This window comes from Erythrolamprus reginae, chromosome 2 (assembly GCF_031021105.1).
Source record: "Erythrolamprus reginae isolate rEryReg1 chromosome 2, rEryReg1.hap1, whole genome shotgun sequence".
In the NCBI taxonomy this organism is placed as follows: domain Eukaryota; kingdom Metazoa; phylum Chordata; class Lepidosauria; order Squamata; family Dipsadidae; genus Erythrolamprus; species Erythrolamprus reginae.
The window spans coordinates 329,823,566-329,842,182 of NC_091951.1; the positions used below are offsets into that span (position 1 = coordinate 329,823,566).

The following is an 18,617-nucleotide window of genomic DNA, read 5'->3' on the forward strand; positions in this document are numbered from 1 at the left end:
CCCAAACAAAGGATTCTGAGCTTCTCATTACATTTATACAGGGCTAAATGTAAGAAAGTGTCCTTTTAGATCCATGGTTAAGCAACTCTCACTATTTCTGAAGATGATACTGTGGCCGGAAGATCGGTCTGAATTCCTTACGTTATGGGTAAGCTTCCTCTTCTCCTTTCTACACTAATGAAATGGTCTCAAACAATAATTTCTCCTTCATTTCATAAAGCCACTCCAGAGAAATTGATTGTTTGGTTGAAATCCCTCTTGTACACAAATAATGAGTACACGACATTTAAAAGCCTTCTGTTGAATAGAAAGTCTTCTAGCCATGTGGATCCAGCTGTTGACTGAATTCTTATTGTGTTGTAATAGTTGCCCTCAATGTTTCTCAACTTTATTTATTTATTATTTATTTATTACTTAGATTTGTATGCCGCCCCTCTCCGAAGACTTTAAGCAACATTAAGCTGTGTGGGCTTCAATTCCTAGAATTCCCCAGTCAGCATGATTGACTAGGGAATTCTGGGAGTTGAAGTCCACCCATCTTAAAGTTGTCAACTTTAAAAACCACTGGTTTAATGGATCACCACAGGAGCCACTAGGGTACCTAACTCAAAATGTCCTCTTTTTATCGGAAAGCTGAGCCAGTATTAAGCCAAAGCATTCTTCCTAAGAGGATGAAGCCTCCAGCTTGGGAGACATATTCAGGGAAACAAATTTCCAGATCGGAAAAGTTCTGCTCAATCTCTTCTTTATTATCAAATTTGGTCCATCCAATTGCAACTTAATCAGTCCCGGTGATTAATACATCCATCCACTCATTTAGAAGAACTGCATAAATAGCAGCCAAAGCAAGAATATGACCTCAAGGCCCAACATCTAACAGAGATTGCAGTATAGCTTCTTCCAAGCCAAGTCTAATGCTTGGTGACTTCATGGATGCCTCCCTGTATTTTTCTTGGCAATAATACAGGAACGAATTGTCACAGATATTTTCCAGAAAGTTCCCCCCAAAGCTAAGTGAGATCAGATCTGATTAGTACTTTAATTGGGAGATACCCAAGAAATTCCAGAAGAAGTCAAACAAAGCACAGAAAAAATATACCACTATTTCTTCACTGCCTGTCAAAAATATGATGAGTAGAAGTCAAACTCTATTTGAGACAGTATTTACTTTAATCAAATGTAATACTAGTTGCAGCCATGGGTATGAAGGGATATATATAATTCCTATGATGAATTTTAAAAACAGGCATCATTTTTCAAAGGATCCCACTGTTCAAAAGTATTATTAAAATGCTAGATTCTTAAAGCATATCTCTGGGCTTAATCCATGTTGGAATTGCTATAGTTTTACGGCTCGGCCCCTAAAAGCATCCATCGTTTTTTTTCTCCAACTTTTAAATACAAGTGTTACCAAAGAAAGAACATGCTACTTAGTCTTCTCACATTGATTTTTGGATCTTACACTTGATAGTAACTTATATTAATGCAAATATATCATGCTGAACCTTTTTTTTAAAAAAAGGAATCCACGTACAGTGGTACCTCGACATACGAGTTTAATTTGTTCCAGACCCAAGCTCGTAAGTCGATCAACTCGCATCTCGAACGAATGCCTTTAGACTTTGTTTTTCGCGCCGAGATAACCGAAAGCAAGGAGATTCTTGCGCCACCTAGTGGAAGCTCGGCTCGTATCCTGAATTTGAGCTCGGGTGTTGAACAGAAATTTCGCTCACATCGCGGCTCGTAACTTGGAATACTCGCATGTGGAGCAGCTCGTATTTAGAGATACTACTGTATAGTCCTCAATTTTATTTAGCGACTGCTTGAAGTTAAAGTGGTGCTGAAACATATGACCAGTTCTTAAAGTGAGAATTGTCAAAGCATCCTGCAATCACATGATCAAAATTTAAGTGTTTGGCAACTGGCTTGTACTTGAAACAGTTGTGGGGTGGTCACGTGATTGCCATTTGAGACCTTTTCAGAAGGCTTACGACAAGCAAAGTCAATGGGGAATACGCAGTATTGGGTTGCAACATGGACAGTCCGGTACGCCCTCCCGGTAGGAAAACTGGAGAGGTGCACACATCTCTGTGTCCCCAATGTGTGCACGCACGCATGTGCAGGAGGTGCAGGGCGCTCACGTGTGCAAGATTTTGCGGATTTTTGGTGGGTTTTTTTGCTTCTGCTTATGTGTGGAAGCAAAGAAATCACCAAAAATCGGTAAAATCTCTTGCGCGTGAACGTCCTCATGCGAGATTTTGCTTCCTGCACATGCGCAGAAGCTAAATTTTGCACCGGAATGCGCATGCGCACCAGACGTGCCCACATCCACGTCGGTCAATGGGAGAACACGGGGAACAGGCATCATTTTTCAAAGGATCCCAAAGGACCAAAAGGCAGCTGCGCGAGAGGTTTTGGGCCTTCCAAGACATGCCCATATCTTGTCATCACTCCGCGGACTGCATTGGCTGCCGATCTGTTTCCGGACACAATTCAAAGTGTTGGTTATGACCTATAAAGCCCTATGTGGCATAGGACCAGACTATCTCCGAGACTGCCTTCTGCCACACGAATCCCAGCGACCGGTGAGGTCCCACAGAATGGGTCTCCTTAGGATCCCGTCGACCAAACAATGTCGACTGGCGGGACCTAGGGGAAGAGCCTTCTCTGAGGGGCCCCCAGCCCTCTGGAATCAGCTCCCCATGGAGATTCGCACTGCCCCCACCCTCCTTGCTTTCCGAAAGAGCTTAAAATCTCATCTTTGCCACCAGGCCTGGGGTTTCTAGATCTTGCCCCTGACCAACGAATGTTTTTAGTACGATTGTTAAATGAATGTTAATGGAAGCTTTTAAAGTTAGATTTTTAAGGATTGTTTTTATGTGTATTAATTGGATTGATTTTATTACTGTTTGTTTGTATATGTAGTCAGCCGCCCCGAGTCCTCAGAGAGGGGCGGCATACAAATCCAAATAAGTAAGTAAGTAAGTAAGTAAGTAAGTAAGTAAGTAAGTAAGTAAGTAAGTAAGTAAGTAAGTAAGTAAGTAAGTAAGTAAACAAACAAACAAACAAACAAACAAACAGCGATGAGGGGGATTCACTTAATGACCACGGTGAGTGATTTAACCGTGGCAAAAAAGGTGGCAAAAAGGTGGTAAAATCAGATTTGATTTATTTAATAACTGCCTCGTTGAGTGACAGAAGTGCCAGTTTCAATTATGGTCATAAGTGAAAGACTACCTGTATTACGTCTCTCTTAGTCAGGTTTCTCTTCCCTGAGGCCTTTCATAATCCTTCACATTTGATGCAATAATAAATTGATGTTTGGATAGTAGAGGGTTTTAAAACTTCTTTTTTCTTTCGTCGTTTCATAATATACGTCTGCAGTTATCATGGGCCTGGTTAACTTTGGCCTAGATTCTTGCTTTTGCCTGAGGGAGCCTGAATAGAAGCGTTTTGCTAGCTACACCTAATTCAATCCAAAAGCATTGAGGCTTTCAATGCGGTAATCCTGCAAAGAGGTGAGATGGATTGAAGACGTGGGCAGGCTAGATCAGAACCCAGATCTGAGTTTAATTCAATAAAAAAAACATTAAGTACAATTCATATCTGCTACATATTTAACATTTCATATTTAATGTTAAGACCTGGCTTTTCTGGCAGGCTTGGAATTAGGACTGACAGTAGTATGCATGGGTTTTTTATGATCTTATTATTCTATTAGAAACATACATGTAGAAATATAGAAACATAGAAGATTGATGGCAGAAAAAGACCTCATGGTCCATCTAGTCTGCCCTTATATTATTTCCTGTATTTTATCTTAGGATGGATATAGGTTTATCCCAGGCATGTTTAAATTAAGTTACTGTGGATTTGCCAACCACGTCTGCTGGAAGTTTGTTCCAAACATCTACTATTCTTTCAGTAAAATAATATTTTCTCACGTTGCTTCTGATCTTTTCCCCAACTAACTTCAGATTGTGCCCCCTTGTTCTTGTGTTCACTTTCCTATTAAAAACACTTCCCTTCTTTAATATATTTAACCATTTAACATATAAGTTTCGATCATGTCCCCCCTTTCCCTCCTGTCCTCCAGACTATACAGATTGAGTTCATTAAGTCTTTACTGATAAGTTGATTTTATGATAAGTATTAATTTTATGCCTGTATTTTTTTTACTGTTATTGTATTTGACTATTGTTCGTTCTTTTAGAACATAAGAAGAGCCATGATGAATCAGGCCAAAGCCCATTGAGTCCAGCATTCTGAGTCACACAGTGGCCCACCAATTGTACATGTGGATCTTGAGCAGAAAGAGAAGGCAAGACCCTCCCTTTCCCTTGACCCCCAACAAATATGATAGCAGTCTACAAATATACGAGGGGATGTCACAGAGAGGAGGGGATCACTTTATTTTCCAGGGCACCAGAGGACCGTATGAGGAACAACGGCTGGAAGCTGACCAAGGAGAGATTCAACATGGAGATAAGGAGGAACTCCCTGACAGTCAGACCGATCAACCAATGGAAAAACCTACCAGCGGACGTTGTGAACTCCAACACTCTGGACATTTTAAAGAGAAGATTGAACTGCCACTTGACTGGTGTGCTATAGGGTTCCTGCTTGGGCAGGGGGTTGAACTTGATGGCCTTCATGGACCCTTTCAACTCTAACAATCAATCAATCAATAAACAAATAAACAAACAAACAAACAAACAAACAAACAAACAAACAAATGGCACTCAAGGGAATCCTGCCTGCCTCAACCAACATAGAGGTGGCACATGGACATCCGTTTCAATAACCAAAGTGGAGTGAGTGGCATACAAATACAAATAAATAAATACATAAATAAATAAATAAATTTCCCTTCTTATATGGGCCCTATCGTATAGGGTGACATACAAATCTAATAAATAATAAATAAATAAATAAATAAATAAATATTTCATATAAGATTGCAAGCTGGTGGAATCTCTGAGAGAGCCACCTTAAGGACCGTCCTGCCAAATATGGCATTAAGATCCTAGTCTGCCTATCTCTTGCCTTACCTGATCAGTTAAACTTTTCCCAGTTAAACTTCTCAGGTGATTTCAACCAAAGTCCCACCCCCTTTTTCTTTGATCTAGTAGTCCAAGGAAGACAGAACCATCCTCTATTCTAAAGTGGTCAGCTGCCTGCTTTCAACAATCGGGATCTAATCCCCAACATGACAGCTTATTAACCACCAGCTTCTGAATTCATGCAAAATCAATTATTCTCGCTTTCAGGAAAGAAGAATGTCAGGGCTGGATGAACTTGGGTATGTTTGTATTCAGGAGCCAATTACTGATTATTCAGTAAATAAGACAGGAACTGTTTGTATTGAAATGCAGCCTGGTGGAAGATGGATAACCCTTTCCTCAAATATCATTCTTCCCACCCCTAATCAGAATTGCTTGAGCTCCTAAATTGAGCGTGAAACAGGCCCAGAGACTCCTAAATAGGACAGCGGTCTTCCATAGGTCTGCACAAGCACACCAGGAACAAACTTTGCACTGACTGCACACGGGTCAATTTCTCCCATGTCTCAGTCTCAATACATATAGAAACATAGAAACATAGAAGACTGACAGCAGAAAAAGACCTCATGGTCCATCTAGTCTGCCCTTATACTATTTCCTGTATTTTATCTTACAATGGATATATGTTTATCCCAGGCATGTTTAAATTCAGTTACTGTGGATTTACCAACCACGTCTGCTGGAAGTTTGTTCCAAGGATCTACTACTCTTTCAGTAAAATAATATTTTCTCATGTTGCTTTTGATCTTTCCCCCAACTAACTTCAGATTGTGTCCCCTTGTTCTTGTGTTCACTTTCCTATTAAATGTTCACTTTCCTCCTGAACCTTATGTAACCCTTTAACATATTTAAATGTTTCGATCATGTCTCCCCTTTTCCTTCGGTCCTCCAGACTATACAGATTGAGTTCATTAAGTCTTTCCTGTTACGTTTTATGCTTAAGACCTTCCACCATTCTTGTAGCCCGTCTTTGGACCCGTTCAATTTTGTCAATATCTTTTTGTAGGTGAGGTCTCCAGTAAAAATATTTTGTCCAATGCACAAAATATTTTGAAGTCTTACTAATAAGGACTCTGAAACAAGCCATATCATGAGTCAACCGCCCAACTTGGATGAGCTGATATCCAGGAAAAAATATTTTTCCCTCCTAAGTGCACACCTAAAGCATGTCTTACCATAAAATGTTCTTTAAAAAGCAGTTGCCTTCTACAACAAACAAAGGAGGAGCTATCCACAAAATCTTTACATACCCTCATAAAATCCTCTATCGCATTCCGATACACGGCTTTATATAGGCAGCTAGTTAATATTAAGCAGGAAGACAATTTACCAAGCAACCTTTGCCCGGGAGATCTTGATACCTGTTTAGTACAGCTACTCCTTGAGTTACGACCCCAGTTGAGCAAGGCGGTTAAGGCAGTCCACGCCCAATTTGATGATTTATTTTGATGCCGTTCTCTGCTTTTAAGCAAATCACGGAAGTCCTTAAACGAATCAGGCTTCCCCAGTCGACTTCACTTGTCAGAAACTGGATGGGGCAGCTGTTTTCAAATGACAATCCCAGGGTCCTGAATAAGATGCCAGGTGCCAAGGAACAGAATTCTGATCATGTGGCCATGAGTATGCTATGATTCAGACATCTTCTAATCACAACTCCTGATGACCAAATGAATATTTCTATACAGATTTCTGGGTAATCATAAAAGCATTTATTTCCCAGGCCTGGTTTTTTTTTTTTGCTTCAAATTAAACTTGTTTCTAGATCCAACCCCCGAATCTCCCAGCTAAACTATACATCTCTTTTTGCTTCTCAAATATGTACTGACTGTGCATACAAAACAGCCAAAAGGGAGGGTTATTTATTTATTTATTTATTTATTTATTTATTCATTCATTCATTCATTCATTTTTTCCAATGCACAATAATACACAATGAAGGTTATAGAGGTTATACTCGAGTAAAATATATTAGAGAAAGAATAGAAGTGAAAATTTAGGAATAGAATATATCAATTAGAGAATAGAAGGATATTATGAGAGTAGTATAAGAAGAATAGAAGAGAAGAATAGTAGATATGATATGTGAGATGTAGGAGAGACAATAGGACAGGGGATGGGAGGCACGCTAGTGCACTTATGCACACCACTTATATGAAAGTATATGAAAGATCAACTATATGAAAGATCAACTAGAAACTATTTTATTTCACTCACTTTATCACATTTCCTGTCTTTATACATGGTGGATATAGCAAGCTCTCCCATCACACCTTTGTCCCCAATCCATTACCACTTCACAGGGACATTAAAGAATCTAATATGCCTAATATTAAGAGCACTTGTATTATTACAGCTTTGCCAACTTAAACTATGATGCACAGAACAGTTTTTTTATAGGAGAAAACTTTTCCAAAAAATATATGTCAACACTGTCTAACTATTTACTATTACTACTATTTTTTTCTCATCATTCCTTTCACCCATTTCCTCCCACTTATGACCCTATGACTGTAACCTGTTGCTGCTATCCTTAAGATTTTCATTAATATTGATTGTTTCCTCATTGCTTATTTGACCCCTATGACAATCATTAAGTGTTGTACCATGATTCTTGACAAATGTAAATTTTCTTTTATGTACACGGAGAGCATATGCACCAAAGACAAATTTCTTGTGTGTCCAATCACACTTGGCCAATAAAGAATTCTATTCTATTCTATTCTATTCTATATCTTGGAAAAGAGAAAATAGTTCTATCCTCTGATGACAGAGCAATCTATTTCAAATTTCTATTTTCTGCAAAAATCAAGAAGGCACCATAAGATCCCTGTTGTTTTAATGGACCTAAGACATAAATGGTACTTGGCTTCAATCATGTACCCCCAATGTTGTCATTTTGGACATACTCACACCTGCCTTCTGTGAATATCTTGGCTATTAGGAATTTTGATAGTGCTTCAAATAATAAAAATAAGATTCTGCAGGTTAGTGTACCCCAATCCCAGTCATTTCAAATTAGCGATTCTCATTGGAAGCAGTTGTTTGGGGTAGGATAGAAAAGGGAAGAGATTAAATTAATTAAATATATGGAAAGACAATTAAAATGTGGTTTTAAAACAATTATGTATACAAAGCTTTCCTGTTTCAAATGGAGAAATTATGAAGACATTGTTCACTTCTCTGCCTGCCCCAATTTCTATAATCTTCACTATAATGAAATATCAGATCTGTCTTTTATTTGACTTTTATTTGAAAATAAGGTTAAAATGTCTTTCAGAGTGAAGTTCATAATTTCTGGCAGGAATCGATTCCCAGCATGTCTCACTATAAAAAAATACTGTAATCATCTTTATTTGGAAAACTCCACTGGAATTTCAAAGACACATACGCAAATCCAATCCAATCATATTCTTTTGAGTGTTTTATTTGTTCTGGTCTCTGATCTTTGACTACGATTGATTTGATTTGACTCATATGCCCTGGCAGTCAAGAAGCCCAACACCAAATTCTAAATGTTAACAATGAACAGAACATTTAATTTATATTAACAAAATACAAATGTCTAAATAAAGAAACTATAACATTTCTTTAACAGGATGGTCTGGTTCATGTAACATTTCAAGACACTGGTTGGGTGCATGACCTATTGAATCACAAACTCTCCAATTTATTTTAGTTTAGCCTAGGTCATTGAGTGATTCCAGTCTATGAGTAGGAAGCAGGTGGTTAGGTCTGCTGTACTTAAGTCTCATAGAGCACCACTGCAGTTCTCCAATGTGTTATTCCAAAATGAAGTTTGTGTACTGATAAAATCTGGCTTCAAATTGCTGTTGAACAAGATAATTCATTGAGTCAACCTCAAAGTTATTGTGAGCATAAAGCCAAAAGGAAAACAACCTATATATAGCTTTGAAATGTATCTGTTGGATTCATACAAGGACCTGACAATGAGTCTTTGACAGTTTTAATTCACAAATAGAAATAACACATTTTGTTTTTCTATGTGCCTCCCCTTCCTTTTACTTTCTCCACGTTTCCCAACATAGTTTGTTTCTATATGATTAATTTCATTGCTGAGATTATTAAGAAATGAAAGGGTGCCAGTTTCCAAAATGAGTTCCAGAGGATTTTACAAATTAACTTTGCTTGCCATTTTACTATTTCATAGTCAATTAACTCTCTGTAATAGCAAAGCATTGAACATGATAACATTCATTGTTTTCCATTCCTCCTGTTCTTTTTTTAAAAAAGATTGTTTATTGAAATCTTTTTGTCTGGTGTTTGAAGGCAACATCTTTCCTTCAATACAAAATTCTGCAAAATTTCATATCCTCATCAGAGTACAGCTTTGTAGAATCAGAACCAGCCTACATGTATCTTCATATTAAAAAAAAATGCTACCCACAGACGCTACTGAAGTCAGAGTTACACTGATATTTATTCATGTAATAAATAGAGTGATTCAAATAATTTTCCTCTAGTCTGAACTTCTTCGCAGGGTCACTATAAAGATAAAGAATGTAGACCCATGTCATTTGATACGTAAATATTACACTGAATACAACACTTTTAATTCAAAATAAATGGGATGCAAGCATATATTGTATGTAGACTATTTCTCCCAACGTGGCATCCAGCTATTGCTTCCAATAGAAAATTTGGACAATAATTTCTTATGTTCTATTTCAGTTTGAATCTCAGATGGATTTAATAAGATTCCCACTGGAACATTTTTTTTAAAAAAATCCATCCAGTCCTGCTTTCTTTTCCCATTGCATTTATGGTATTTAATTTAAAGCATTTTAAAAATATCCTGCTTTATGAAACACCACTAACTTACAAGTATTTATTTATTTATTGGATTTGTATGCCACCCCTCTCCGCAGACTCGGGGCGGCTAACAACAATGGTAAAAACAACATATAACAATCCAATTTAATAAAACAACTAAAAACCCTAATTATAAAAACCAAACATACACACAAACATACCATGCATAACTTGTAATGGTCTAGGGGAAGAAATATCTTAACTCCCCCATGCCTGGCGACAAAGGTGGGTCTTGAGTAGTTTGCGAAAGACAAGGAGGGTGGGCTGTTCTAATCTCTGGGGGGAGTTGATTGTATTGTATTATAAGTATTGTCTTATCTATTATCACCTTCTTTAGGTAGAGAGACTTCTACTTTAGTTGCCTCTGTGAATACAGTTATGAGGCACTTGGCCACCAATTCCTGCCCTTGGGTGTCTTAATCACAATATCTTGAAAGTTAGAGGATTCACAAATGTTGGTTTGCCTTTGTGGTCATCTCTGAGGCTGCTTTCTAGCATTCTATGAAGTGCTGAGCAGGTTTGTGAGAAATGACTCTCCTCCTTCTATTAATGTGGAATATATAAAAGGCATGAAACAGAGACTATCTCTTGATTTTGAAGAAAACATTGCTGTTTTTCGCCTGTTTGAAAAATGTAGAGGAATGAGTCCAGCCTTCTAGAGATGTCAATTATGGAAAGCAGATGCCATAGGCACTTGCCCCAAGCAAACTAGCAAAGGGGTTTATGATAATGCTTTATTTAAAAAAATATGTTTATTGGTTATATACATTAAAAACAGGGTACACAAAAGTAAAGGGAATATATATAATGTACATTCTAGCAATTATAGAGTAAAAGGGAAAAGAAACATTCCACAAAATTGAACAAAAAAATGCAGATGTAATATGTCTCCAAGAAACGCATGTAAGAAAACAAGACCAACTAATTTTGAACCATCCCAGGCTTGGAGAAATCTTCTATGATAATGCTTTAAGGACTACTTGGCCACAACATAAAAAGATCCCACAACAGGAGTGTGTCACAGCAGGAAATTGCAGCATCTTCACTGAACTTGTAAAAACTAAGCAGGTGTAGATTTAATCCGTAATTGGAAGAGAGACCACCAGGGCTGCAGACTAGCTTATAAAACAGAATTCCCAGCAGCAAGTAATCACAAGCCATAATTGCAAGGGTGTGTTAGGTGTCCATATAAATTGTGAAAGAAAAAGAAGAAAAGTGGCAGGAATGTATGCATGTAGTCACCCAAAGTTGGAACACAACTCAAGGGATATCTTATGTTTACCCTTTTCTGAGGAATAAGTAGACTTGACCACTTTACACTGCAAATAGATGTGACAATATAACTCTTTCTCCATGTTTAAAAGTCCTGAAAATTTAAGTCCTTTCCTAAAGTAAGCAAACAGTTGAAAAAGAAATAAGTAGTATAGCTCAGTCCTAATTTTACTACATCCAGAAAGCTTTTACAAGTCATTTATCCAAAAATAGTTGTCTGTGTGGGAGATTCCACCACTGGCCATTCACCATCGTTTAGCTTTTACAAGTAGGAACTGAGAATACATGATTGGAAAATTGGATAACTCAATATTTGTACATATTAGAAACATAGAAACACAGAAGACTGACGGCAGAAAAAGACCTCATGATCCATCTAGTCTGCCCTTATACTATTTTCTGTATTTTATCTTAGGATGGATATATGTTTATCCCAGGCATGTTTAAATTCAGTTACTGTGGATTTATCTACCACGTCTGCTGGAAGTTTGTTCCAAGGATCTACTACTCTTTCAGTAAAATAATATTTTCTCATGTTGCTTTTGATCTTTCCCCTAACTATTGCAACTATATCAAAAGGACTGAGTTATTCTTACATTAATAGACACCCCCCCCCCAAAAAAAAAACCCCTCCACTTGTGTGAAAGGAAGAAATAAGCCCAATTTTAGCTACAGTATTTCCCCTCCAGAAGCACACACACTGGGTGGTGCAGTGGTTAGAGTGCAGTACTGCAAGCTACGTCTGCTGATCACCGGCTGCCAGCAGTTTGGCAGATCGAATCTCAGTAGGGTCAAGGTTGACTCAGCCTTCCATCCTTCCAAGGTCGGTAAAATGAGGACCCAGATTGTCAGGGGCAATCTCTATGGAAACCGCTTAGAGAGGGCTGTAAAGCAACGTGAAGCAGTATATAAGTCTAAAATGCTATTGCTCTTGAGCACACTCTCCTCTTTTCATTGCCAGGCTACTACACATCACACTTCTTGTGCAAGATGATTCTGAATGGTAGGGGGCTTGTTTTTCATATTCTCCCTACCTGGGCCATTTCCATGTGAGGAGATAACAAGCACTTCGTGAAAACAGTAATCCTTAACTTGCTGTCAGATCTTTTGCGAGGAAATTATCACCCACCCACCCCTATATGTTTACTTGCACCACTTAAAAACAGGACTGATTGTGCTACTAAGTCAAAGATCACACAGCAAAATATTGTAGTCTCAGTAAGGAACACCAATGGCAAAGTGTACAGTTACACACTGAAGAACATGACCTGGGCTACTTTTAAAATGCACTGGGATCACAAACCCAGGTATTCATAGCTGGATTATTTTAGTTATGTAGCAAAACTGGCCAAACTAGTAAAATTATAGCATTTAGTTGAATAACTCAACCTTGTGGTTTGCCCAGTCTCTGTTGGACATGGGTTTCTCTGCTTTTACTACCTTCTTGCTAAGGTGCAATTTTAGATTGTCTGTTGCCTACAAGAAGCCCCCTCTACTACACCCAACTGTATTCTCCATGCTTCACTCTGGGGGTGGTTACCCCTTACTCTCCCTACAGTTTGCTTCATGACGAAAGTGCACATCGGGTGCACAAATGACCCTTTGTGCATGCACAGGTGGTTCTTTGCCACCCATGGCAACCGGACAACCGGTTCGGGGGAATGGACAGCCAGCCATTGCTGCCGGTTCTGCGAGCAGGTGGAAATTTCCACCACCGGTACGTGCGAACTGGTTTGAACCAGTAGTAAGCCACCACTGCTTCACTCCAAAGGACCACTTAGCTTACAGAATGAAAGGGAGAGATAATAGCAAACATGCCCTGTCAGTTGTTTAATATATCCCTGCAAAGAAAAAAAAGCTTGCTGCATTTTATTGGACAGTATACAAGAGGGGGGAAATCTTAGCTAAGCCCCCAACTGTTGTTACTCTTTTCTCCCTTCCTTGGAGTCAACTGGGAAAAAGAGAACGCCTGCAACCAGGTACAAAACAGTTACGAAAGTTGTCCATGCCATGATAAATAACTGCATGCAACTGTCACAGTCCTATCATTGTCACAGGGGAGAAAAAAAACTCTTGCTTTACTTAATAAAGAATACTGCTAATTTTATTTCTTTTTGAAGTTGGGCGGTAGGAAAGGCAAGTAGGATGCTTGGCTGCATAGCTAGAGGTATAACAAGCAGGAAGAGGGAGATTGTGATCCCCTTATATAGAGCACTGGTGAGACCACATTTGGAGTACTGTGTTCAGTTCTGGAGACCTCACCTACAAAAAGATATTGACAAAATTGAACGGGTCCAAAGACGGGCTACAAGAATGGTGGAAGGTCTTAAGTATAAAACGTATCAGGAAAGACTTCATGAACTCAATCTGTATAGTCTGGAAGACAGAAGGAAAAGGGGGGACATGATCGAAACATTGAAATATGTTAAAGGGTTAAATAGGGTTCAGGAGGGAAGTGTTTTTAACAGGAAAGTGAACACAAGAACAAGGGGACACAATCTGAAGTTAGTTGGGGCAACATGATCAAAGGCAACATGAGAAAATATTATTTTACTGAAAGAGTAGTAGATCCTTGGAACAAACTTCCAGCAGACGTGGTTGGTAAATCCACAGTAACTGAATTTAAACATGCCTGTGATAAACATATATCCATTGTAAGATAAAATACAGGAAATAGTATAAGGGCAGACTAGATGGACCATGAGGTCTTTTTCTGCCGTCAGTCTTCTATGTTTCTATGTTTCTAAGTTGATTTCGGGGGGATATTTGGGAACCAGTCTTTATCAGTTAAATCTTTTAGTTTGATATACATATCTGTAATAATAATAATAATAATAATAATAATAATAATAATAATAATAATAATTATTATTATTATTATTATTATTATTATTATTATTATTATTATTATTTATTAGATTTGTATACCACCGTTCTCTGAAGACTCGGGGCAGTAATAATTAAAGACACTTTAACATTTGTTTGCTTAAGTGTATCTGGGGTTCTTAAGCTAATGCTATGAACATTGAACTGCATGCAATTCCATAACGTTTGGCAGAAACGGTCTGCAATTTCAGTATGCTCTATTTTAACCACACCTTAATCTGCTTTTCAACCACATCCCACGAAAGCAACTTGTTTGTTTAATCATTCGGTCTATCCAACAATTCAATGAAATAGAGGGGGGGGGAATTGAATGGAAAGCTGAAAAGCTATGCATCTGAAAAATAACTCCCTGAAAAACCCACGATACTTTTGAAGGAAATGAAGGTATACAATTTTGACGTCAAGTAATGGGCCACAATTTTTCTGTGCGTCGAGAGCTTGCGTGTTTGCATAAACCGTTTTTCCTGCATGAGGCTAAAAGTGACCACAATGAATTTCTTTAAAGAGACTGGCAATAATGGAGGTGTTTTAGGATCTTCTCAGCTCTGTGAACAGGTAAAGAGCTAAAGAGCAGGTCAAAAGTGTTTCTTAGCGTTTTGTGTTAAATATTAGCATCCAGTCAAGAAAAAGAACTGTGGTAGAATAAGCTCTTTGCTTTTGCTGGGTTTAAAAAAAGTTTTAGATCACACGTTGTGACAATTGCAAAGGAGAGTACTTCACGCTGCAGCACAATGTTCCCCCTAAGGAAATTAATGATAATATTGGAAAGAAAAGGATAAGCGGATTACTCACCACCAGAGGAATGGAACAAATCACCACCACTAAGGAAGTGGCAATGAGCAAGATGACCATCTGGATTTCTGCACCGGCCATGCGCCGGAAACTCCTGCGCCGGCGAAAGTCTGACAGGCGATTTGTGGCGTGGTCCGTCCCCAGGGAAGTGCGACGCATAAATTGCCTGTGCATGCGGATCAGGGCCATGCACACCAAGATGTTGGAGACCACTGTGACCATAATAAGGAAGGAGCTGAAGCCAGCGTACATGTAGGAGAAAGCAGCGTGGCTGGATATATTTGTCTGCCAGTCTATGAAGCACCAGGTCTGCGGGTACTGGAGCTTGGTCTTCCCCAAGCCCATGTTTGGCATGGCGCAGAAGAGGACATTGGAAACGTAGATGGCGAAAAGAGTGAGGGCCGCCAGTTTCTTATCCACATAGTGGCTGTAGAAGTAGGCATGGTTGATGGCCAGGTACCTCTCTATGGACATGGCACAAATGATGCTGAGTCCGGACAGGCCAAAGAAGAGGAGGATGAAGCTGCTGTATTCACACAGGGGTTGGCCACCAGGCCACTGCTGTTTCAGATACGTCGCAATAGTCACCGGACTGACCAGACAAGTCCCCAAGAGGTCGGTGACAGCCAAGCCACAGACCAGAGTGTAGAAAGTGGTCTCTTTCTGCTCTTTCCTGGATTTGCAAAGAACCACGATGGCTATGAGGTTGCCCACCACTCCGAAAATGAACATGACCATGGGGATGGTCAAGGGTTTGCCGTTCTCAGCCACTCCACCTGTCCCATTGGAGGAGCTGTTGGTGGCAGAGAGCATAGTGTGGTTCAACGCCATGGCAAAAAAACACAACAAACCCCCAGAGAAGTCCAACCAAGAAAATGAGGAGGAGAGGTGGACAAAACTTCCTACAAGGTTTAAGGGTGCTAAAGTTCAGTTCAGAGAGGAAGGGAAAGAAGAAGGCTGCAAACATAAGGGAATAAGGGAAAAACTTGCATTTCAGAGGGAGAAGAGAAGGAAACGAGTTTTGGAGTTATTATTTCAGGAGGGTGGGGAGAAGACAGTAGACCCCAATTCTTCAAAAATAATTCTGCAAGACAGGAAGATAAAAGAGACTCGGGGATTGGGTTCCTTGCCTTATTCTTGGGTGCAGTTGATGGACCTTCTCAAGTTTAAAAATCGACTTCTTTTTTTCTCCAAGTGGGGCTTATCCTGGAAAAAACCTAGCCGTTTTACTTGGGATGGTGATTTTTTTTTCTCAGATACCGGAGCGAGGACATCTATCTGCGAGCGGACCGAAGCTGCCTAAGATTTCTTCCCGGGGCTTCGCCAAAAGCCACTTCGATCCGAAAAGTTGCGCGGGACCCGATCGCCCTCGGGTTGCGCCAGGCGCATTCCCCGGTTCCTCCGCTTTGCTGGAGGAGGAGGAGGAAGCGTCGGCGGCTCCGCCAGTCTCTTCGCCTTCCTCTCCGCAGGTCCGATGGCAAGGCGGCGTTGGCAGCAGAAGCCAGAGCGAGACATCTCACCCGAGACTCCCCATAGGAGAGGAGAGGAGGAACCGGGGGACCCAGAGATCGCCCGGGGATGCGCAGAGGATACCCCCAACTCAGCTCTCCTTCTTCCCGCTCCGACCATGTGCCGCTGCCTCCGAGAGTGGCGCTTGACTCAACTCTGAGCAAACTTCGCTCTTGCCAATTTCTCGGTTGGCGGGGTGGGGAGGCTCGCCGGGCTCCGTCCCCGCCCCGTCCCCGTATTGGTCGGAGGGAAGGAGAGGAAGGCGCGGTTGGGAGGGAAGGCGCACGGCGCGCGTAAAAAGGACTTTTCCTTCCCAACCGGCGGGGCGCGCGAGGTTGCGCGTGGCTGTCAAATCGGGAAGGGGCGCGGCTGGTGGGGGTGGGTGGAGAGGGGGGGGGAACTGGAGTTGGGGGGGGGGGAGTCCTGGCTGGGCGTGACGTTCCGCTCGGCTTGCCTCCGCTCCGCGATCCTTAACGCGGAGGATTTCATCCCAGCAGGAATAAAAAAGCCACCTCACCATTTGCGCACTCTACCCGCGCCCGACTTGAATACTGTCTGCCCCCGACACCCCACTTTCCAGCTTGAAATCCTCCCGGGAATGTCTTTGGAGACTCTCAGTCATCCAGGAACTGGTTGTCTCAAAGGTGCCTTTCCCCCCATGGTATCATACTTTATGTCCTCATTCCATAGTAAGATGAATTGTCGCTTGGCGGGGTCTAGGGGAAGAGCTTTGTCTGTGGGGGTCCTGGCCCTCTGGAATCAGCTCCCCCTAGAGATTCGCACTGGCCCCACCCTCCTTGCCTTCCCCAAGAGTCTTAAGACTCACCTATGTCTCCAGGCTTGGGGCGATTAAGTCTCAGCCCCCTGGCCAACGAAATGAGTTATATGTTGTATGTTTGAACTGGTATGACTGTTTTTAAATATTGGAATTCTTAGACTGTAATTTAAATTTAAAAATTTAAATTTAGTTGGTTATCCATCAAGTGACTCTTTCACAGTCACTACTGCTAAATGAGATTCCTCCCAGACTGTATTCCATACAGTTGAAGTCCACATTTATTTATTAGATTTTTTTTTTTAATGCCACCCCTCTCCTTAGACTCAGGGCAGCTTACAACATGTTAGCAATTGCATTTTTTAACAGAGTCAGCATATTGCCCCCACAATCTAGGTCCTCCTTTTACCCACCTCGGAAGGATGGAAGGCTGAGTCAACCTTGAGCCAGTGATGAGATTTGAACCGCTGACCTGCAGATCTAGCAGTCAGCTTTAGTGGCCTGCAGTACTGCACTCTACCCACTGCGCCACCTTGGTTCATGTCATACACATGTCATAGAAAAGCCAACTTTGCCTACCCCTGCTGTGGACCACTAACCTATTACATCATTTATAACATGGTCAAACTGGAGATACAGACTGAGCCTCTCTTAAAGCATGAGATTGAAGACAAAGGGAGGCCAGCAAGAAAGTAGAGGACACAGGTAGATTAAGGAAGGTGATTCTTAAGTAGTAGTAGTAGTAGTAGTAGTAGTAATAATAATAATAATAATAATAATAATAATAATAATAATAATAATAATAATAATAATAAATTAGATTTGTATGCTGCCCCTCTCTGAATACTCGGGGTGGCTCACAACAATAATAAAACAGTGTGACAATATAAAAAAATGTAATATTAAAAAAGCATCTAAAAAACCCATCATTTAAAAACCATGCAACACACGCATTCCATACATAAAACTATAAAAGCCTGGGGGAGATGTCTCAATTCCCCCATCCCATGCGATATAGGTGGGTCTTAAGTAATTTGTGAAAGACAAGGAGTATGGGGGCAGTTCTGATCGCTGGGGCGAGTTGATTCCAGAGGGCCGGGGCCACCACAGAGAAGGCTCTTCCCCTGGGGCCCGCCAGACAACATTGTTTAGTCGACAGGACTTGGAGAAGGCCAACTCTGTGGGACCTTATCGGCCGCTGGGATTCATGCGGCAGAAGACGGTTCCGGAGGTATTCTGGTCCAATGCCATGTAAGAGCGTCAATATCTGGAGAATAGATCTAGAGTGGTTTCAGACAGAGAGTTTCCATCCCTGTCAGTCAAAGGACATAACACAGCTCTGCTGTTTTCCCATCTTTCCTTATTATGGTAAGAAGACCAAAAAAAAAGCAAATGGATTGATGGAACAACACAGGAGGATTACAAATGGGAGACTACAACAATTTGACCTTCCCATAAAATTATTTGAGTGAGACTGGACAATTGCATAG

At 40.5% G+C, this 18,617-nt stretch overlaps 1 protein-coding gene across 1 annotated transcript in view; it reads right to left on the minus strand.

The window, feature by feature from the left end:
- PTGER4 (prostaglandin E receptor 4) overlaps positions 1-16,514 on the minus strand; it is a 30,521-nt gene extending 14,007 nt beyond the window's left edge. Inside the window, exon 1 of the mRNA XM_070743409.1 lies at positions 14,844-16,514. Within this exon, the coding sequence (XP_070599510.1) occupies positions 14,844-15,674 (831 nt within the window). The 5' untranslated portion in view covers positions 15,675-16,514. The remainder of the gene's footprint in view (positions 1-14,843) is intronic.
- Between the last annotated feature and the right edge of the window lie 2,103 nt (positions 16,515-18,617).